At 41.5% G+C, this 22,994-nt stretch overlaps 1 protein-coding gene across 2 annotated transcripts in view; it reads right to left on the reverse strand.

Moving 5' to 3' along the window:
• The window catches only part of ROR1 (receptor tyrosine kinase like orphan receptor 1), a 390,155-nt gene that overhangs the window by 17,429 nt on the left and 349,732 nt on the right, over positions 1 to 22,994 (reverse strand). For both annotated transcript variants that reach the window (XM_036444659.2, XM_036444658.2), the window contains 4 exons: positions 21,466 to 21,593; positions 18,641 to 18,958; positions 16,347 to 16,592; positions 1,137 to 1,348 (listed from right to left, as the gene is read on the reverse strand). In XM_036444659.2, coding sequence (XP_036300552.1) covers positions 1,137 to 1,348; positions 16,347 to 16,592; positions 18,641 to 18,958; positions 21,466 to 21,593 — 904 coding nt within the window. The remainder of the gene's footprint in view (positions 1 to 1,136; positions 1,349 to 16,346; positions 16,593 to 18,640; positions 18,959 to 21,465; positions 21,594 to 22,994) is intronic.

Genomic DNA, 22,994 nt, shown 5'->3' on the forward strand with positions numbered 1-22,994 from the left:
TTGCACTGAGAAGAAAAGACAGGCTACTGGATGCGAAACCTTAGACTATGTAAATGAGATCTCTTTGCCGAGGCCCGGGATTGCGGTGCTGGCCTTCAGGAGAGGAAGCCTCTGTTGTATTTCAGCTCCAAGACAGGGAGCGTGTGCTCCTGGAAGGTAAGGGCCAGTGACCTTGGGTTCCCGGGACCTCACAACCCAAGTGCTGAGAGATGTGGAGGAACAGCTGGAAGGAAGGGGACAGAAGGCTAAGGTGCACTATCATAAAACAACATTCGAAGATTTTAGGAAAGATAACGTTTCTCTTAAAATACACATAAACCGAAGAGAAAGGGACATAGGTGAGACGCAAAAAGGATATCTTTTGTTATTGTGACACATGAAATCTGCTATTAAATTTTTTGTTTGTTTGTTTGTTGATTCTCACCTGAGGATATTCTTGCATTGATTTTTAGAGAGAGTGAAAAGGAGGGGGAAAGACAGAGAGAGAGAGAACAATTGGTTGCCTCCCATCGATGACCTGGGGCTGGGTATAGAGCCTGCAAGTGAGGTCCATGCCTCTGACTGTAATCGAACCCATGACCCTTTAGTCCATAGGTCAACCCTCTAGACACTGAGAACCAGCTAGAGGAGATTTTGATATTTTTAGGTGTACAGTACAGTGGTGATAGGTATATGTACACTGTTGTGCAAAAAAAGGGTTGACAGCGAAATTAGTGAATAATGTTGGCTTTCTCTCTCTTTCTCTACCTTCCCACTCTCTCCACCTCTCTATCTTTCTTCATCTCTCTCAGTTTGATTGGAAGAGTATGGACTTTCCTTTTTGGAGATTTTTAAAACAGCTGAGTCCTAAGGGGCTGGGAGACAGGGCCTCCTAAGGATGCCTTCTCAGCCAGACTTTTCGGGGAGGCAGCGTCGTGGCCCAGCACTGAAGCAGACATGCTGAGGAAAGTGTGTTCCAGCGGCCTTGGACGGAGCCAGAGATGCATCGATGCATTGTTCCCTGCAGACAAAGTGCGGGTCCCAGCACTTTGTCAACCCGAGTCTGCGTCATTTGACTTCTGAACTGGGGAGGGCGGTAAGTTTGCTTTAACCCAAAAACTGACACCACGGATGCTGCCGCGCGCCGCTCCTTTTACCTTGGGCTTGTACGCGTTCAGCATGGACATCTCCACGTTCTGGCCGCGGACGTGCTTGGGCTGCCGCTGCACGGGCGGCGACGAGGACTTCTGGCTGTTGCGGCAGACGCAGATGAAGAAGAAGAGCAAGGCGATGGCCAGCGGGATGGCCACGCTGGGCACCAGGATGTACAGGATCTCCATCTTGTTCTTTTCCTTGGAGTCCTTCGAATCTGGTGCGGAAATAAAAACGTAAGAGGAGAGCAAGAGTTATACATGCTCCAGTACCATGTATGCTATTACCTTGCAGAGTTTAAAGGGACCTCCTATCCTTTTATATACACAAGTCCACTATGAGGGAAAAAAAAGAAAAAGAAAAAAAGGAACAGTGGCTTATTACAATTTGTTTCCATCAACCCTTCAACATAATTTATTGAAGTTTAAAAGTTGAAAGTTCAAATGTTTAAAAATTGCAAAGGGAAATGATAAAGACTTCGCATGCGTATGGGTCCCCGTCTGAGGCTGCCTCTCCTTAGCCTTAGACCCACTTTTCTCTCACATCTTAAACATTAAACGTCAGGTGAACGCCCTGTATACATACATGAGCGTTCACGTGGAGAAAAAGGGCTCTTCTTCCACTGGCCGCCAGCCCAGATCCAACATCGCGACCTGATGTTCCAGGAAGCATGCGATTGTTTGGGCTTGTGTGGACACACAGCGCCAGTCCTGCATCTTCCAGAGGCAACATCACCAAAGGATCCTGGCCCAGTGTCCACAAACCCAGTGGCCTGAGAATATGGGGACCCGGAGTCAGGGCTGGCTCAGTCTCTGATGAGCTGTGTGACCTTGAATGAATCACTCATCCCTCTGGGCTTTTCTCGTCCTCGTACACCACGTGAAGTATATATTTTGGATGGTGTCTATAATTCCCTCCCATGCGGCACCATTTGTAGAAGTTGATACTTCCTTGAAACCCAAGAATTCTTCCTAAATGGTTTCATATGAACTCAGTAATTATGAGCGCTAACACTTGGAAGTGTATTTTTGAAATCTTATACACCCACTGTACCTACTGCTGCTTGGAAAAGAAGGTAATACATAGAAGAGAAGGACCTGAGGCATACATTTCTTTTTATCGGGTTGAGCCGGGTCTTTAAAACTAAGCACTTTAAAACAACAACAACAACAAAATAACTAAGTACTTTGGGCATATATTATTATTAACTAATTATTTGACTGATAAAATAAATAAGAATTATGAGACAGCTTTTATAGGGGTGGCATCATATAGGCCCTGATCACCAATAACCTCATCAATTATCTTGCTTAAGAAAATCCCAAGTGTGACAATAAAGATTGACACAAAATTCAGATGACTATTTATTTAACAAAAGGATTAACCAGGCATCCATTGACTCATCCTCCCTCTTGTTCAGTACGTCAATATACCAAAGCGACTAGTGACAAGCACTCTTTTTAGGGTCTGGGAATACAAAATTCGACACGTCCTTTGCCTTCAAGGAACTCATGGACTAATAAGGAAAACAGAGAAAAGATACAGTACGTTGTTGGCAATGCTATAAGGGAAGCATGAATACAGTGAAGAGACCCCCAAAATCCTCATAAATAGTGAGCTTCTCTCGTACATGTAAATGGGAATACACTTGCATGTACCTTCTTTGGGAACCCATGGTTCAGTGAGATAGAGTGCTAATTAATCACATCGTTTTCTCTCCACATAAACAGACTCAAGAAGTTAAGAAGGGGTACCCTAATCTGGGTGATGGGACTGTGCTCTCTGGGTTAACCTTCAGAGGGGTAAAAATCAATTAAAAACTAAGTCTTAATATTTATTGAGTATCTTCTACTGGCACAAAGTCATGTTAGCTATTATGATGGACAGGGACCAGGCCCTGTTCTAAGCACTTTTTATGAACTCATTCGTTTTACCCTCATAACCCATCCCAGGAGGCAGGTGCCATCATGATCTCCATTCTTCCAGGTGAGGAGCTGAAAGGCAGAGTGGTTCAGTAATGTACCCAAGGACATGCAGCTAGTAATTCAAAGGCTGGGACACCCCTCCCCCATCCACCCCGTGGTGTTGTGTCACAGCTCCTGCCCTAGCCACCACACCACACTGCCAACAATTTGAGAATGGCTGCTGTTGTGCACCTGTTTTCTCATGGTAAAGTTTCTTGCTTCACTGAAGTAGGAAGGACAAGGGAGGCCTCACATGTGTGGAATAACACCGAAGCTTTGCTGGACATGCTACTTTAGAACTCCCCACTGTACACACCGTAGCAAGTAAACAGATAACCCAGGCATCTCTGGGAGGCTATTCTAATCATTCTAGCCATTAGGAACCGGTCTCTTTTGTAACAAGTGTGTCTGCATGTGGGTGGGTGGGTAGATGGAAAAAAAAAATCACATGGAAGAGTGTCTACCGCAGGTCCCCCAGATAGACAGACAGATAGACAGACAGTTCTCGATAATCTATCCAGCTATCCTCTTTAGAAGCACTGTAGCACAGTGGTTGGCAAACTCATTAGTCCACAGAGCCAAATACCAACAGCACAACATTGAAATTTATTTTGAGAGCCAATTTTTTTAAACTTAAACTTCTAACACCACTTCTTCAAAATAGACTCGCCCAGGCCGTGGTATTTTGTGGAAGAGCCACACTCAAGGGGCCAAAGAGCCGCATGTGGCTCTTGAGCCTCAGTTTGCCGACCACGGGTGTAGCAGACATGTATGTTTTAGAGTCAGAAACTCTGCAGACTGCCTTTGTCGTTATCTGCATAACCTCCAGAAGGCACTTAGCCTCTCTGAACAAACCCACCTGCAAAATGGCAATCTTAATACCTATTTCATAGAATTGATATAAATAATAACTGAAGTATCATTGAAAGTATCTATTCTGTACCAGTTACAAATCAATCCCTCAGTCTTTACCCCTTACGCTTAGAGTAGGAAAGGATGCAGGGAAAAAAGTTTTGGACTGAGAATTTTAAATAACCGTAAGCAAGAATCTCTTCCCTTGTTCAGGCTTACTTGGTTCACGTGAGAGATAATGGTCACGTAAGAACCTCGGGAGATTGAAAACTGCCACGCAGTTGTGGGATGCTATGATTATCGTTAATATTATACAACACTTTCATATTTGTCAGTACCACAAAGGGAGAAAAATCCCTCTTGTTTTTCTTGGATTTCCAGTGAAATCATTATGAGGGTAACGATTACAAAAGAAACCCAGCTCATTTAGTCCTAACATAACGCTCGTCATTTTTTCTGGCCCGGAGTTTTTGCAACAAGGGGAAGCAGGGCTCTCACCTGTCTGGCAAACAAAGGAGTCTATTCTGTACATTCCATATCAGATTATTCTCAGAGCGCCTCTGACTGTAAATGAGAGGTCTGGGACAAATCCCCCTGTAGGTCTGCCGCAGAACAGACTTCAAGAAGCTGAATTCTTTGAACATAGTCACACTTGGCTCCTTCGGGTTCGTGGAGGATATGCAAGCGAGCACAAGGTCTTCTTGCCAAGTGAAATAATCAAGCAGAACAATACGTGGTCGAGTTGGAAGTGACAGAAAGCAGCTTCGGGCCCATTGTAAGTCTACCATACAACAGGCTCACTTTCCCACACAGCTCTCTGCATTTGGCCAGAAGGAGAGAGTCGATGTCTGGCTCAGAGAAAAATGTATAGAAAAACATTCCTCAGAACAAACTAATGTTACTCATGGAAAGTTAGGAAGCACACATTTGCCCAACTTCTTTGAAATGTCCTAGCATTTTTATTCATCATTTTAACCCAGTGCTGGGTGTTATCTTGACTTTACACACAGAGAAATGGAGGCCGAGAAAGAACAGATAATTTGACAAAACTAGAAAGAGTTCACGTCTGGGTTGGAATGCAAGACTGTCTGCCATTAATACTTCCATGCTTTATAAATTATATTACTAATAAAAGTTAACATGCTATAGGAAATTGCTTTTTATCATCTCCTTAAGAGTCCAAGGCTACTTCTCAATGAGGGCTAGTCTCCAGCAGAGATCATACATGAAAAAGAATCACATTAGAACAATGGACATTGTTCTTACTATGCACTTTAAAGGGTAACGGACACCTCCAGTGCATTGCAAAGAAAATTAGAACGGTGAAGGTTTTTTAATACTTTGGAATAACTGCTTAAAAGCGAAATGCACATATTAGTTACATCAAGTTAATCCTTGGGATTTTTGGAACCAACAATTTAGTCTGGATCACATGATTAATTTCCTTTTAAAAATCAATTTGGTATCACAGTTTACATCTGACATTCCTCTTTTATTTTTACAATGATATTCAATACTTTGATTAGTAATTAAATAAAAGAGAGAAAATACTCCTTTCTTATTCCTGAGCTAAAACAAGGTACACATAATTTCTCATTCAAGAAGTACTTCTATAAAATGAAACCTCATCTGGGATATTACTTTTGAGTTAAAACAAGAAAGTGCTCAGATTTGCAGCATGGCAAAGGTAGGAAGAAATCTTACAGGAACTCAGAATTTGAAGGAAATTAAATAAGTTCAATTATGATCTTGTTTTGAAAAAAAAAATCACAAAAAGTGAATAGAAATTGCTACCAATTATTGGTTGGAAACTATAAAATATGCTGGTTGTGATCAGATAGGGGCTGTGTTATTGATATTTAAGCAGGTGTCTGGAAGCCAAATGGAAAACCATGGTATTTGGGCCTTCAGTGGGATGCTGGGCCCAGCCATTTGTACTCTCAATTTAATGATGGGAATATTAAGTAGGTGATCTATTACCTTATGCATTCTTAAATGAATTCTTAAAATGGGACTCTGATAGGCCATACACAACAATTAAATTTTTTTCTCTGTAGAAAATGTTTTAATCGCAATAACTAGGAGGACAATAACACATTTGTGAACATTGAGAAAAATCTCAAAAACTGGAGTCTACCTGAGTTCACTAGAAGTTTCTAAAATTCCCAGGGCCTCCATTTTCTCCGCTATAAAAGGAAAGAGTTGGGCTAATCTTTTCTTTTTAATTTAAAAACTTTAAGTTATAGTAATGGCATATAAAAAAAGCTTATCATCTTAACTATTTTGAAGTAAACAGTGGTGTTAAGTACATTCACACTGTTGTACAACCGATTTCTAAAACTTTTTCATCCTGAAACAGAATTTCTATACTCACTGAACAACTCATTTCCCCTTCCCTCTAGGCCCTGGCAACCATTATTCTACTTTCTGTTTTTATAAATTTGACTACCTTAGATATTTATATATACAAAAGCCAAGCGACCGGAACGCCAGAACAACTGGAATGACTGGTTGCTTTGATGTGCACCATGGCCCTGATTGCCCCCTCCACCCTAATCAGGGACAAGGCTATCTGGCCAACCTCCTGTGTCCCCTCCCCTTGGTTGGTCCCAATCGAGGCGGGCTGGTTGGACACTATCAGTGCATGAATTTGTGCACTGGGCCTCTAATTTTATATAAATGAAATAACATGGCATTTGTTTATGATGGGCTTTTTTTTTTTTTTTTTTACTCAGTATGATGTCCTCAAGATTTATCCATGTTGTTGCATGTGACAGGATTTTCTTCTCTTATAAAGTTGAATAATATACCATGGTTTCTTTTATTTTTAAAGTTTAAAAAAACTTTGATTTTTAGAGAAAGAGCAAAGGAGAGGGAAAGAGAGGGAAAGACATCTATGTGAGAGCAAAACATCAATCAGCAGCCTACTGTAAGCTCCCTACCAGGGATTGAGCTGCATTCTGGGCATGTGTCTTGACTGGGAATTGAACTGGCACCTTTTGGTGCATGGGACGACACCCAACTTACAGAGCAACACCAGCCAGGGCTACATCATATTTTCTCTATCTATTCATGTACTGATGACATTTGGCTTGCTTCCACCTCTGAGGTATTGTAATGTTGCAATGAACAGGGCTCATTCACAAATATCTCTTTGAGATTCCACTCTCAGTTCTTTTGAATACATACCCAGAAGCAATATTGCTGGATGAATGGTAGTTTTATTTTTAATTTTTTGAGGAACATCCATATTGTTTTCTATAGTGGCTACCACATTTTGCCTTCCCACCAACAGTATAAAATAGTTCTAACACTTGCTATTTTCCTTTTCCCCCCCTTATAGTGACCATTCAAATGCATGTGAGGTGATATCTCATTGTGATTTTGATTGGCATATCTCTAAAAACTAGTGGTATTGAACATCTTATGCTCATTGACATTTGTTTATCTTCTTTGAAGAAATGCCTATGTAAGTCCCTTTCCCACTTTTTTAAGCAAAGTAATCTTTAATGGCCAAAATTTAATAGGTTTTATAAAATTAACTCTTTTTTCTACTTTTGATAGGATTATTTTAGAATGGTAGACCAACCACATTTAAATGTTAGCAAAATATTTGATCAAATATTTATCCTTATGGACAAAAAAATAGTGGCCAAACAATATGAGATGGGTTTGTAATTCGCCACATGACTGTACTCTAACAGTTTTAATCAGCAAGTCACATCAAATTGTAGTGGGCCATGCTTGAAGAAACCTGTCTGTCTAACATTATCCTCAAGTATTTGATGATGGCATGTTTCAAACTTGAAAATGGCCTGAATCTAGGAAAGATACCTAACTGACTATAGAAAAATAAAGTTTTTAGAGGATCAACAGGCTGAAATAATGACCTAAAACAAACAGTTGAAATTTTGCAAACAAATATAACTTTCAGTTGGTTAAAGACCTTGCCTAAAGAAGTCCATGATTTAAGCAAATCTATAAAATAATTTTTTGATGTAACCAAACCAAAGCAGAACAACAAAAACCCCAATACGTTTTAGTGAAGACTTGAAGGCTCAGTTGGACCCAGCAGTATCGTGATGAAACTGCTCAAAAAACTTCTCATGTATGGCACTTGTAACAACAAAATACCCTTCACTGGCAATACTAAGTCACGATCAAGAACATCATGGTCCTCTTCTACCTATTCTGGTAAAAGTACACCAACACATATCTTCTACTCTAAGAGTTATATTTTAAAGAAGAGCTTTGAAGAAGCAAGAAATATCCAGAGAAGGAGGAGGGTGGGTAAGAAAAGATTGGAGGAACTACATGTTCTTAGGTTAAAAAAAAATTAAATAAAGGATATGTAGATGTCTTCAAATTTGGATAAGGAATGACAACAAAGGTTACAAGCTAGATCCAGTACATGGACTTGTTCCTTAATAGTAGCTGTTTTGAAAATAGTGACTAACTTTAATTTTTTTTTTTTTTAAATCAGGAGATTTCACAGGCAAATTTTGGTTTCTAACTTACAAAGGCCAGTTTTGAGCAGTGGGACTGTCCCACAAACACTTTGAGGTGGAGAAATGTCACTGTCTGTGGAGGTCTCTGGCAATGCTCAAACAGAGACTAGATGTTTTCTATGGTTTCTCCCAAGATTCTCTGATTTTATAAACTGAGTTGACAGCACTATATTTAGTTCCCCTGCAAAACTTTGACTCTCTTATGAAACAACTGACTTAAAGCTAGCGATGAATATTTTTTCTCAGTGTCCTGAGCTTACCAGATCCAGTTCCAGTCCTTGTCTGCCCAGCTCTATGCTGTGGTTGACCTCAATGTGTGTAACAGTATTAATGGACCCCCTTGTCCTCTGGCTTCCGGTTAGGTTCAGCCAATGGGAGGCATTGGCAGTATAAGAAGAACTGCCCCGGGCAAGAAGAGAGTACACTTGATGTGTTTATTTCCAGGATTCCCTCCTTGTTGGGTTTGTAGAGGGTTAGGTTACCTTCATTCCTCTACCTGAGGTCCCAGCACATCCTGGAGAGCCCTCTTTCTTTAGCTTCAACAATGGAGTAAGGCAACTGATCGTCCCCTTGACTTTCCAGGCTTAGGATGGTAATGCCTCACACTCCTGCTTGCCCGGGTTCTGCACATTCATTATTGGCTTTCCCTAATTCTGCCACCATTATAAAGAGTCTCTTTATAAAAGTCTCCATTTGTGCCTTTAGCTTCCTGCCAGAAACTGGACTGATACAAAGCCAATAACAACAATCCTTGTGGTGTTGTATCTGAATTCTGTCACCATAAAACGTAACATACAAAATTCCAAAATGGAAGTGACTAGAAATACAGGCTTTTAAGAGTTGGCATTTTTTTAGCTCTTAGAGTATATTTGCAAATACTCTGAGATTTAAGCAGCCTAGAAAACAGCAAAGTTGACTAAATTTTGTTTTCTTGTCCTAATTTTTTAAAAATTCTTTCTGGCTTGATGGATTGATGTTTTTGTTCCTTTTATATTTATAAACAAACACTTTCTTTTTAGTGTTTCTAAACATAAAATCTACTTGGTTTGAAATCAAATTGTTGGAACACTTTAAAAAAAGTTTGGAAAACTTTTGACTTTTATTTCAAGCATGTTTTTGATTCAAAGATTCATTGAAGAAGCTTTCAATCAATGGATCAGTTTGATTTTGTAATTAGCACACAGTCCCTAATGTTTTAATGCTATTTTGAGGACCCAATGGTCACAGAGATTTTGTCCTGGAATAGTGTCCTAATACATTTCATGACATGTGTTGGCTTGAAGCCTATTTTTTTCCCTAACAGATATAAGATTTCTATTTAATAAAAAAACTGCACAAATTTGTGTGAAACAAAACCTAGAAAAATGAGAACTATCAATTAATCCCAACATGTTATGATAGCAGAGGAAAAATTTTGGTGCCATCATTTCTTCATGCTGATGTTGGACTTAGCCTGGTTGAAATGCATTTCTGCACCACAATTTTAAGCTTCAATAAAAGTTTGTCTAATTGGTTGTCTGGTGATATATATATATTAAAAAAAAAATATTTCTGCCCTCAAAGGGTTAAGAAGGGTTAAGATGACAGGGAGCACTTCCTACTGACCTGGTGGTTGACCTAAAGAGCTGAGAGCATCTAAGACTTCACTGCTTGAGTGGCTGACACACGGGGTCAAGACTCAATGTATATCGGGGACAGTGAAAAACACTTTTGTGGTTATTTTACGGTTAAAATTATTTTATGGTTAAAAGTGTTTAGGGAACATGACTTAATTACAAGGTTTGGGTAACTATTGTTCTTTACTTTGTTGAAAATGTATAAAGACCAGAGACCAAAGTACATCTTGAAAATCTCTGCAGTATAAAAATAACTCTTCCGGAAAGCTTCAAACTATACAAAGCAGTGCTCTATTCCTTCCTCCTTTCCCCCTCCCCACCATCCAGTTCACTGTAATGTTCAATTTCGGTTTGAAGAAATGGCTGAAAGACAAATTGCCTTACAACAGGTCTTCTATGAAATATGGGAGAAGGCTGCTGACAGAGCAAGTTAAAAACTGCAGTGTTCGCAATCTGGAAAACATCTGCCTTGCCCCGGACTGTAAACCACCACGTTGTAGAAAATGGTTTGTGACAAAGCAGAACCCAGGGCGGGTACTTGTAAGGTTACAGTACAAGTCAGGGCTATTCAGGCACAGAACTGGGCAACATGCCCTTTGGCAAATGGCTGCAAGGCAAGGACTTAAAAGGAAACACAAAAGCAACGTGCCAGGTATGAAAACTCCAAATGGAGCCAAATGGTTCACTACTTTTCTTATCAATGGGCGCACTTCAGCGGAGCTGGCTTAGGAGTAAACACCTTACTGTCCCTTGGGAATGCTGGTTGTTTGCTGGAGGAAGAAAGCTTTACTTAGAGGTGAATCAGACGCGCTAGCCTGGACACATGGTCTCAGGACTTGACCTAGAGTAAAATACAGGACCAAGGTTTGAAAATAAGAACACCAATCCAACAGAGGCTCTGTCTCCCCACCCAGTTCAAGAACAAAACAAGGAATTTCAATTAGTGGGAGAGAGAGAGAAGGAACGTAAGTCACATGGTAGAATACAGCCAACATAAAATTGCCAGGTTACTGCAAAAGGAGCTCTTGGGGAAATAGACATTTTCCACAGCTGCGTAGAAAAGCAATGATAAGGGCGACAGTGAAACTGTGAACCTGGGAGGCGTGCCTAGGTGCCAGTTGGAAAGAACATAGCAAATGTTTCTTTTTCGACTTACTTTCCACCCAGCCCACAGTATTTGGCTTGGAAGGTGGCCACAGGGACTAGAGGTGAAAGTGTAGTGAATGAAGGTTTGCAGGCAGGATCTCAGGGAAGATGGCCAACTCCGAGGACTGGGGACCTGGGCTGCCGGGAAGGGAGGAGGGCTGGGACTTAACGGGAACAGGGCAAGCACGTGAGGCCAGGGTGAAGCTGCTGAGTGGTGGGGGGGAGGTGGGGGCTGAGACTATGTGGAGCCCCTGGGGTCTGTCAGAGTAGATGTCTTTGTGGATGGAGTTCCATTCCTGCACCTGAAGAGCTGCAAAGAGTATCAATGGATAACTTCTCAAAGACCTAGGAAGTGCATAACGACCAAAGAAAAGAAGAAAATGATAAAGGAATGCTTATCCCTGTACATAATCGAGATGTAAGTACCTGTGGCATGGTGGACAGAGGACTAGACCTGGAGTCCTATGGACCTGGTTTGAATCTTGGCTTTAGTAGAAACAACATTGCCTCAGCTCCCCCATCAGTAAAATGGAGATGATTCCTTTATTCTGTGGTCAGGAGGATCAATTACTTTAACATATTTTATTTGAGCCCTAATTAATTCATAGGGCAGATGCTGGTAGAAAGAACTTCCATCAACTAGCAGCCATCATTAAAATGCAAAGCACATAACAGCAGCACGCGTAAATGTTGGGAACCGTACAACAATGCTTAATGGGATTCCCATTTCTTTCATCTGCTGCTTCCACTAGATTGTAAGCTACACATGCATATGGTCTGATCTAGCATGTTCACAAAGTCGGACACACAGTAGGAGCTCAACACATATTGGTTTCAAAGAGTGACTGGCTGAATACATAATTAACTATCCAATTGTTAGATGCCTGGGATAGGAAAGAAAAGACTGGAAGGCTGAGAGGTCAGGTCTTGCCCAAACTACCTTCTGTTCTTCCCCTCTCTCCAAGCACTGCCTGGGCACATGCACACAGTCCTAGCCAATTCCCAGGATACACAGCAGCTATATTTGGTTGTGTTTAATTTTATGTTCTGTCTTAGAGTGAAAGTTCATGGGTAAAACATTCTGTGGCTGACTATTCTCTGGTGCTTTTATTCTAGAATCTAGATAGTACCACAATGCTCACATTCTGCATTTAATTAGGCCTATACCTCTTTTAGCCTTCCTAAGTTGAAACAAAAACAAAAATTATCAGTGGGAAAATGAGAAACCCCATGGAGATTTTGAAATCTCCTTAACTTTGACTTAACTAACGAACATAGGAACATCGAATGAGACTCCATCCCATTTGGGAGGGAAGTGGGAAAGGAGTCATTTCAAATCTGTCTCACATGCTTATAACTCATTGTAAGATGAAAAATTATTCTCAATATCTATCTATCTATCTATCTATCTATCTATCTATCTATCTATCATCTATAAATCATAGAGTTTAAAAGATTGGCTATAGGCTTGAGTCCTAGATCCACTTCTTATTAACCTTGTGGCCATGGACAAGTTACTTAACTTTTCTAAGTCTCAGTTTTCTTTTCTTGGGTAAAATAAAACACAACTCACAGAGTTATAGGACTACTATACATAAGATCATGCATAAAAAACTCCTAGCACTGTCTTTAGCTCATTGCAATCTCTTAATAAATGGTAATTGATGTTTAATATTATTGTTATTCTATACTTTAAATTATATAATTTATGCAATAAATATATAATACTATATTCTACAGTGTAAATTATATAGTTCCTATCCAGCTTCAGGATTTCTCAACCTTGGCCATTGTTGACATTTGGCTGGAAAATTCTGGGGTTGTTCTGTTCTTCTGGGGATGTTTAGCAGCATCCTTGGCCTCTGTCCAATTGATGGCAACCCCACTCCGTTGTGACAGTCAGAGTATCTCCAGACATTGCCAACTGTCCCCTGGCAGGCAAACTCCCCCTGGGTGAGAATCACTGGTTTGGAAGAAAGAGCTGTGCGTGGCCCTAGAGATAGGATGCCTAGTTTCCATGAGTTAATTTGTGATCATGGGTCAGTCCTACAACTTCCCTGGCCTTTGGTTTTCCTGCAAAGATAAAGTAGGGATTGTAAACAGAGCAGATAATCCCTACTATATCTTTCATGATGTTTGTAATGATGAAATAAGGAAAAAAATTCAAATGCTCTAAAGAAGTGTTATACAGTAGGGCTGTCTTATGATTATTTTGTCAGAGGTTGGTGACTGAGGGACAATTACAATAGCCGGTGCTGACCTGCTCACTTCTTTAATTCTCATCCTGGGGGGCCCAGCGTCCCTGTCCCTTTAATGCAGGGGTCCTCAAACTTTTTAAAGTGGGGGCCAGATCACGGTCCCTCAGAGAGCTGGAGGGCCGGACTATATGAACTACTAATTCCTATTGTAACACCTCGGCTGCGCTCAATGCCCAAAAAACCTGGCGGGCCGGATCAGACTCCTCTGTGGGCCTCATGTGGCCCGCGGGCCATAGTTTGAAGACGCCTGCTTTAATGGATGTATCTGTGGCTTGGCCTGAAGAGTTCTAGAGGAACTGTTTTCTTTCAAAATGAAATAAAAATGTTCTTTTTTTAAAAAAAAATTATTTTTATAAGTGGTGAAAACTGCCTTGTCATCTCCAGATTTAACTTTCATCTAAATTTATCTCTCAGATGACTAGAATTAATGAGTCCTCTGGATTTTAACTGTGTTCTCTGCAGATTGATACTCAGAAAGAAATATTCTGAAGGTCTCCAATATCACTGCACTGATTAATACTTTAATAATACACTGAGTAATACTGTGATAGATTTCTTTATCAGCAAGGGACTATTTTTCTCATGTCATATTATATTATGGGAATCAATAAACTGGAATCCAGAGGTTGAGTCTATTGTCTTTATTCTTGAAAAATCTTTAAATGGGAGATAGTAGAGTATCTGGGAAAAGAGCATAAGCTTTGAGTTTGGTTAGAGCTTATGTGAACAGATAATGGTTCAAAGTCCAACCCCATCAGTTGTGTGATTTAGACAACTCCTTCAGCCCTCCGGAACCTCAGTGGAATACGGTAATAAACCCACTGCCCAGTATGGTTCTGAGTTTTAAATGGAGGTGAATATATAGAGCAAGGAGCATCTTGTATGCCCATGGTAGGTATTTTGTAAATGCAGGTGATCTTTCTCTCTCATCCACATTCTGAAAGACTGTACAAGGATTTCTTTCATCCCTCAGAGCAAGTGTTTGGTCTGACTACTTCAGGAAGGCCGTTGAAATGAAAACCAATACTTCTTCAGGATACTTTAGAGTCTTGACTTAAACTAATGGTATTAAAGCTTGAATCACATTATCAACAAATCTTCCAGTTTATGAGCAAATCCCCTCCATATTTCTGATGGATATTAGTTGGAAATTAAGGGTCTGAAGTCACTTAAAGCACAACTGCATTCACCCATTATGGAATGAACAACGTGTTATTTCTTTAAAATAACTCATTGTTTCTCTTTAAGGACAAATAGCATCCTGAGGCAGCACAGCCCTGAGTGGCAAGATGATGAGCGTGGAGTTAGACAGACCTGCCGTTAACTAGCTGCATGATTCTGAGGCTCTCTGAGCCTCAGTTTCTTCAGCAGCAAGGGTGAGCGGAAATAAAGCCTATGGCTCTTGCAGATCTTTATAATTTACCTGGTTTAGGAGAAGGGATGGGGTGACTAAGTAATCATCAGCCTATATTTTATTGTTATTCTTTTCCTGTTGAATATTGCATGCAGGGTAAGTCATATTATAAATTGTTAAGTGGAAACCATTTTAAAAATACAGGATAATTTGCTTTGAAGTTTCCAATGGCTGCTCTGGAAGAGTTAACTTCATAATTTGTTCTTCATGCTGCATGTGAAGGCATTTTAAAGCCCAGCATGACAAAAGGGGTCTGGTCACCTCTTTGTCAAACTTGGCATGTTTAACTATCCATGAAACCATTTTGCAGGAGACAATACGGTAACACGTAACATATAAGAACAAAACTGTAGAATAAGAGTGTCTCAAATTTTCATCACTGAGGGTTCTTGTTTATATTTGTATTGCTTTCTCTTCTGGGCTTCTTTAGTGCGTTTTAGCTTCCTCTTCTTTGTTCCATACTCTTGTGCTAGCTTCCATTGTATCATACACATCGCATTGTGATTGTGATGGGAATCACATTCTATTCCTCTTTCAACCTCCCTGCTCCACAGTGAGCTCTCCAACAGTACTTGGCAAACTGAGAGCAAGCATCCCTATGTACACAGACTGTTTATGACTCATCCTAGATTTCTTTATATAGATAATATTGATTAAACACTTGCTATCTTCAGAACATCGTAGGGTTTTTCAGTTAACAACTCATTTATGTTCACAATCAGCCCTCGGTGTAGGTCATCATCATCTCCGTTTTACGGCTGTTCCTCCCCTGCAGTGACATCCTGAATGCTCACCCCCCTTCTCCACCTCCTGCCTCCCCGAGGCCTGAGAAGCCCCACCGACATTCTCCATGAGAACCAGGGTCAGGAAGATGAATCACTCCCAGAGGAGCACCAAACTCCAGGCTCCATCAGCATCTTCATTCTCTTCCTCCAACCCTTCGAGCATTTGCTGGAAAAAGGAACAAACTGATGTAGGAATCCCATTCTCTTTCTAGACTTCGGCAGTATATGCGCCAATTGCCTTATGTGACTGAGTAATAGCTCTATATACATTACTCCGACCCTGTAGGTATTCTCAAGGGCACAGGGAAAGCAGTTCTCTTTCTGCTGCCAATACACCTGTTGTGCTACAAGGTGGGTGCACTTGGATGTGGGAAGTGTGTTTGTACGTGAATGATTGGGCCAAGCTGCTTCTTCTGTGCCTCTGAAGAGACGGTGCCTGTTACACCCACTAACACCATGGCTGCAGGAGTACAAGTTCACTCCCTGTTTGGTACCTAACAGGCATTTTTGTGGAGAAACAACAGGTTTATCTATCCTACAACCATAGGTCAAGATCACAGAAACACCACGAATCTCCCTTGCCACTCATAGGACGCTCCTAAGGAAAGGGGACGGGACGGGGCTCTGCTGATGCAGGCTGGACCACAATAAAGGCAACGGCGTGCTATTTACCACATGCTGGGATGTCACACAGGTCGGACTTAAAGTTTTCATCCAAGGTGAAGCACCAGGGAGCCTCCTTCTGGTTCCCGGGATTGCGGCAGTAGGAATGCCCTCCGTTCAGCTCTGGGAAGCGGAGGGCGGTGAAGGTGTGGGTGTGGGGGTACTGGGAGTTCCACGGCTGGCACTGGCGCCCGGACTTGGTGATGCTCACGGTCCCCCGGTAGTCCACGCCCGTGCTGTTATAGCACTTGTGATCTGAAAAACACGAAGGGAACGCCCACCCTGTGAGGGAGAAACAGAGGAGGTGCGGAGCTCCCGCCAGCAGTTTCTGCATTAACCTCAAGGCCAAGCGCCCCCCACCCCCCCCACCCCACGCTGGTCAGGGGCCCTGTGGGCGGCTTCCCTGCATGCTGGGCTGGGACACCAGCTGGCCTTGCAGCTACATTCCTGGGAGGATTTAAAGCTTATGCCTCGGGAATAAAACCAGTACTCCACAAGTAGTTTTAATATTGAACATGGAAAAAAAATCAGAACTGGGGCATAGGAGTAATTTCCTAGGGAATGGTTCGGGGAAAGTTCAAGTTCAGCTGCTCTTTCTGCATCTGCTTGAGGGCCTTAGATAGGAACCATGCGATCAAGAAGCTAATTCACAGAGAATGCTTATTAGTGGCAGCGCAGGATGCGTTTCTCACAGGAGCTAAGCCCTCTCTGTGCTGAGGGACTGGACACCCTTGAGGAGCAGGTCCGAATAAGTACTCCTCCCATGAGACCATGGGGGCTGTTACTTGAAATCCCTGATAAAAAAATCTACCGAGTTGTGATAGTAATAATAGTAATACTGATGATATTGTTCCTATTGTGTGCTAAGTATCGTTCTAAGCATTTTAGATACATTAAGTTATTTAACTACTAAAGTAGTATTCACTACCAAAAGGGAATGAAAAAAAAATTATCAATGAGTGCAATTCTAGATGAATGGGAAATGTAGAGAGGAGCAGTCTTTAGCTTGATGGTGGTAAGAGGATAGAGAGAGGATGGAGATGCCCCATATACAAATCTTTAAAATTATGGTACACTACACATACCATAAAATTTACCATGATTGCAGTTAGAACATTCAAAATAGTGTGCAACCTCTACACTATCTCTTTCTGGAACCTTAAATCATCCCAAAAGGAAACCTTATACACATTGAGCCATCATTTCCCACCACCCTGGACCCCCTTCCCCAGCCCCTGGCAACCACTAATCTGTTTTCTTGTCTCTATGGACTCGTCTATTCTGGATATTTCACATAAATGGAATCATACATTGATGTCTGGCTTCTTTCACTATCATAATGTTTCCAAGGTTCAGTCATGTTGTAATAAGATTTTATTCCTTTTTATGGTAGAATAATAATTCATCTTGTTCCTTTTTATGGATGAATAATATTTATTCCTTTTTATGGATGAGTGACACTTATTGGCTTTTATGGATGAGTAATATTTCATTATGTGGATATACCACAATTTGTCTATCCACTTATGAACATTTGGGTTGCTTACACTTTTAAGCTATTATGAGCAGAGCTGTTACAAAGACTTGCATACAAGTTTTTGTTTGAACACCTATTTTCGATTCTTTTGGGTATATACCCAAGAATGTCATTGCTGGGTCATATGGTAATTCTATTTTTAAGTCAATGAGGAACCAGCAACCATATTTTAAAATTATTATCTTCATGAAGCTACTTGAAGGTAGACTGCATATGTTGTATATTTAGCCCATTGGAAGGTAATCATTAGTAGAAAGCATAACTGCGGATGGAATTTTAGTTTTTACTGTGCCATGGGGTGGCTGGCCCCCAAGGCAGTACAGAGGGCCAGGGGCTACCATCTATTTTTTATTTTAATTGATCTTAAAGAGAGGAAAGAGGATGGAGAGAAAGAGAGAGAGATTAGTTACCTCCTGTTCAACCAGGGACTAAACCTGCAACCTGCGTATGTGCCCCGACCAGGAATTGAACCCACCACCTTTGGTATATGGAACTATGTTTCCACCAACTGAGCCACACCAGCCAGGGCTACCACCTACATTTGTTTATCTATCTATCTATCTATCTATCTATCTATCATCTATCTTTGTTAATCCTTACCCAAGAATATTTTTTCCCATTGATTTTTTTTTTTTTTTTAAGAGAGAGAGTGGAAAGAAGGGAGGGAGGGGGAGAGAGACAGAGGAGAAAGAGAAACATTGATGTGTTTACATCAACTGGTTGCCTTCCTCACACCCCCCCCAACAGGGCCAGGGATTGAACCTACTTTTATTGATAGGATCCGCCATGGGAATTCCAATCCGGATGCAGTTGGCAGCTTCAGGGCTCTCTGGCTGGGGGAGATCTTCACAGTTTGGCAGCTTCAGCCTCATCAGAATCATGGGATTCGATCTTGCAAAAATGTACTCTGTTTGACACAGGACGTTTTCCAGGATTTCACATTCATCGCGGCACAAGTCACGGGGCTTGGGGATGGAAGACGTCTCGTCACAGTAAGGGAAGGCGTAGTGGCACAGGGAAGGAATGGCGAACTGGGAACACTTATCAGATAAGTGGCTGGAGGTGCCGATCATGGTGAAGGCAGCTGGAAAACAAACACAGTTATTAACTCCCAGGGCTGGGGTTGATCTGTGGTTATCTAGCCAACCAATATCAGATATACACACACCCTGGAAGGAATCTGTTGGGCTCAGACAGGCAAGGCCAAGAGAAGGAGATTCATGTCAGATGCCTAAGCAGCTTACTTTCACTGGCTTGAAAAAAAAATAATTTTGACTACAAAGTTAAAAAAACACACACAGGATTAAGTTACATATGTACCGTTTCCTAATAAAAAAAGAATTAATTAGATTAAAGGACAATATATTTTTCATTTTTATTACAAAGCAACAGAACGTTGTGTTTCCTCCGGTACTTTTTATTGGTTCGGTGAGGTTTCTGAAACATTTGACAGCTGCTGGGCAGGATGCATGGGATGGGGCGGCTGGGCCCGAGTGCAGGACTTGTGCTGTGTTTCGCCTCTCAGCTGGTGGGTGACTTTGGGTAACGTGTTTAATTTCTTTGTGGCTTGAATACTTTCTACGCCATCTTCCGAAAAGGAGGCAGCTCCCTTAGAAGTTCTCAGAGAGCACAACTCAGTAATTCCAGTGAGTATTAAAGAATGTTAATGGTCACTTAGCCTAACCTCAGATCCAGCACGGTTTCCAAGTACAAAGCAAGCGCCAGCCTCTCTCGGCATTCCTCCATTGACAAGGGCTTACTCACAAGGCAACCTAAGAGGTTGTTAGTATAATACATTGATTCCCAAAGAATGTTCCTCCGAACAATAATTATGTAGAACGTTAGTAGTGTTGGAGAAACTAGGGTTCCGTAGCCAAAGAAGTTTGGGAAATGCAGGGTTAAACAAAGTTCAGTGGATTTTTTTTTTTTTTTTTTACTGTAATACTTTCCAGTAAGCTGATGCCCATTGAAAATGTTTCAGAAGATTTTTATACACGGGTGAACAAATATTTATAATATAACTCCCAATTATTTTCGTGAGCACTTAGTAAAAAAGTATGTTCAACCTTCTCATACTAGGTTGAAATGTGCCTTCAGCAGCTCCTCCTCATCAGCCCTACACCCCAGAATCCTTCCCCTTGAAAGCCTGAGGGCTTCAGCAAGTGGCAACTACATCTTCTTATTGTTGCTTCTCCAGGTCAAGCAGCTCCTGCAGCCATCTCTTTGTTCTTCAAATTCATCACAGGACACAGTTCCTGGACTTTTTTGGGTTCACTGTGCCTACCTTGGGTTTGTTCTTACTTCTCTTAAATCCCAGGGTTGCCAGATCAAGAACAAGGGACCCAGTTACATTTGAATTATTATGTATATAGTAAAGAGGTGATATGCAAATTTATCGTTACATCTTTGCACAAGATGGCCATCCCCATGTGGTCACAAAATGACTGGGAGGGGAGGGCAGTTGGGAGTGATCAGGATAGCAGGGGAAGGCAGTTGTGGGTGACTGGGCCTGCAGGGAATGGATGGCAGTTGGGGGCGACCAGGCCAGCATGGGAGGGCAGTTGGAGGCAATCGGGCCAGCAGGAGAGCAGTTAGGTGTCAATCAGGCTGTCAGGGGAGTGGTTAGGGTTGATCAGGCAGGCAGGCAGGAGAGGGGCTGCAAGCCAGCAGTCTCGATTGTGAAAGGTATGCCCGACTGTGGGTTTAGGCCCGAATTTCATGCACCTGGCTTCTAGTTTCAGATAACCACTTGGGACCTCCTTCTTCTAAAAAATGACCTGTTGTTTATCTAAAATGCAAATGTAACTGGATGTCCTGAATTTTTACTTACTAAGCCTGGAAACCTTAGTAGAATCTAATAAAGGCAATTTGAATGGCTTGCAGGAGTACATAGCACAGAGGTATAATAACTACACCAATAGGTACAAAGTGGCTCTAAGCACCAGAACTAGGTGTGCAAACTCATAGAAGATAACCTACACTACCTAACTCATGTGTGCTAAAAAGCGTTTCACTATTAGATCTCCATTAAGATACTCTCAATTCAGAAAAAATGAAGGGTAAACTCTAGAGAGCTGGAGCAGGAAGAGTTCCATGATCATCTTGCCTCATCATTCATGTCACAGATGAAGAAAGGGATTTTCACTGAGAGTAAAAGATTTCCCTAAAGTCACAGTAATGGAGATCTAGGGAATAGAGTCCAGAATTCTAGACTCTACACTCATTCCCTTCCAGTCTACATGATGTGGCTTTCAAACAGTAAGCTCTGTGAAGGCATAAACAACTGGCTTTATTCCCCACACCATCACATACCCCAGGGCCCAGGTACATCGAAGACATTCAGCAATATTTACTGAGTGTTTAAATGAACGTGAGGCTTTTCAAAGCTTCCTTTTCCTCTATGAGCAACCTTCAATAAATTATTTTAATGTCAATCTTAATAATATTTTAATGATCATATCTCATGTTTCTTTATGGTCCTGCTCCTAACCCCTGTGCCTGGCCTAATCCCTGGACAACAGAGGACCTTAAGAAAACTATTGGTGAGAATAATAGTCAAGGTATAAACAGAATTTCAGTGGTATTGCCTACCTGTGATCTGATTTTCTATTTCCCCTTGCATGTGCAAGGACTCCATATAGACAGTGCGGTTGCCAATAAATCTTGCACATGCAATCCCTCTGTATGGTTGACAGAATCCATCTTCTTCATATTCATCTCTAAAAACAGAGTATAGACATTACTTGATGCAGTAATACATGGTCACAAGTAGACATATTATAGTTGGATCTGATTGCGCAATGCCCTAAATAGTCACTAGGGGGCGCAGTTGAGCATAGTATCCTAAAGACTGAGCTAAGGAATCAGACTTTTCCTCAGTTCCATCCATGCTTAAAACATCTGTTGGTCACATTGGTCAAGTTTCCTTCACCCCCAGAAAACCATCCCGAAGCACAACATCATCCTTAAATATGGGAGAAAACACTTTTATTTTCGCAGCTGGTGGTGGGCTGGAAGATGAAGTAGTTATAAGAGTAAAGAGGAAATGAATTGAAAATCTGGCCACATGTTCTACAGTTTTTGTTTTTTTAAAACACAGATTATTTCTGCTTCATTTGATACAAAGGCGTGGGCGAATTCTGCACAAGATCCACTCTAACTGATATGTCAATTAGGTGGCCCCCCGAGGTGAGAGGCTGGGTGCAGCTGGGAAGAAACCAGAGGGCAGTGCAGTTATGAGGCTCCTTGATGCTTAAGACTCATTATCTCTATGCTGCAGAGAGAGGATGGGCAAATTGTGGATTGGAGAATTTCAAATGAGTCACTCAACCCCAGGTAATCTACAGAAGATGTCAATGGAAACCTTGTTTTCACCATCCCTTAAAACCTTAAAATATAACCTTTAAAAAATGTTTGCAGCCTCACAGTTGCAATAACAATTTTTGTTTTAAACAAGTGGGAGGGGTGTTTTATCCTGAAGACAAGGAGACACTAGAAAGGGAGACAATTATTGACGGTGTGGCAAATGGCTGGAGATAAAAGCTAGAGATCAGGACCCAAGATGGCAGGTTCAGCACCAAAGGACAGAGACCATAAACTCCTCTAAGGGCCTATGGTAAACAAGACACTGGAGTACAGAGTGCCCAGCTGTGCTTCAGAGGCAGACCACAGCCAAAGGCCACCTTCCACGCTGACGGAAGGACTTTCACCAAGGGTGTTCCTCTTCTCTGTTAACCCGGCTATAATCAATACATCCTCTGAACAAAAGAGCATTTTTCCCCCTTTGGTTTCTTTTAAAAATATATTTTATTGATTTTTTTACAAAGAGGAAGGGAGAGGGATAGAGAGCTAGAAACATCGATAAGAGAGAAACATCTATCAGCTGCCTTCTGCACACCCCCTACTGGGGATGTGCCCGCAACCAATGTAAATACCCTTGCCTGGAATCGAACCTGGGACCTTTCAGTCCACAGGCTGACGCTCTATTCACTGAGCCAAACTGGTTTCGGTCTCCTTTGGTTTCTTTTAAGTTAAAGTACTTTAAAGCCAAAGTCAGGAGAAACAAAATTCTCTTCCTGGGTTTAACATTCTCCTATCCTTAGGCAATCTCTGAGCCTCTG

The sequence above is a fragment of the Pipistrellus kuhlii genome, unplaced genomic scaffold, assembly GCF_014108245.1.
Source record: "Pipistrellus kuhlii isolate mPipKuh1 unplaced genomic scaffold, mPipKuh1.p scaffold_m20_p_2, whole genome shotgun sequence".
Taxonomy (NCBI): Eukaryota; Metazoa; Chordata; class Mammalia; order Chiroptera; family Vespertilionidae; genus Pipistrellus; species Pipistrellus kuhlii.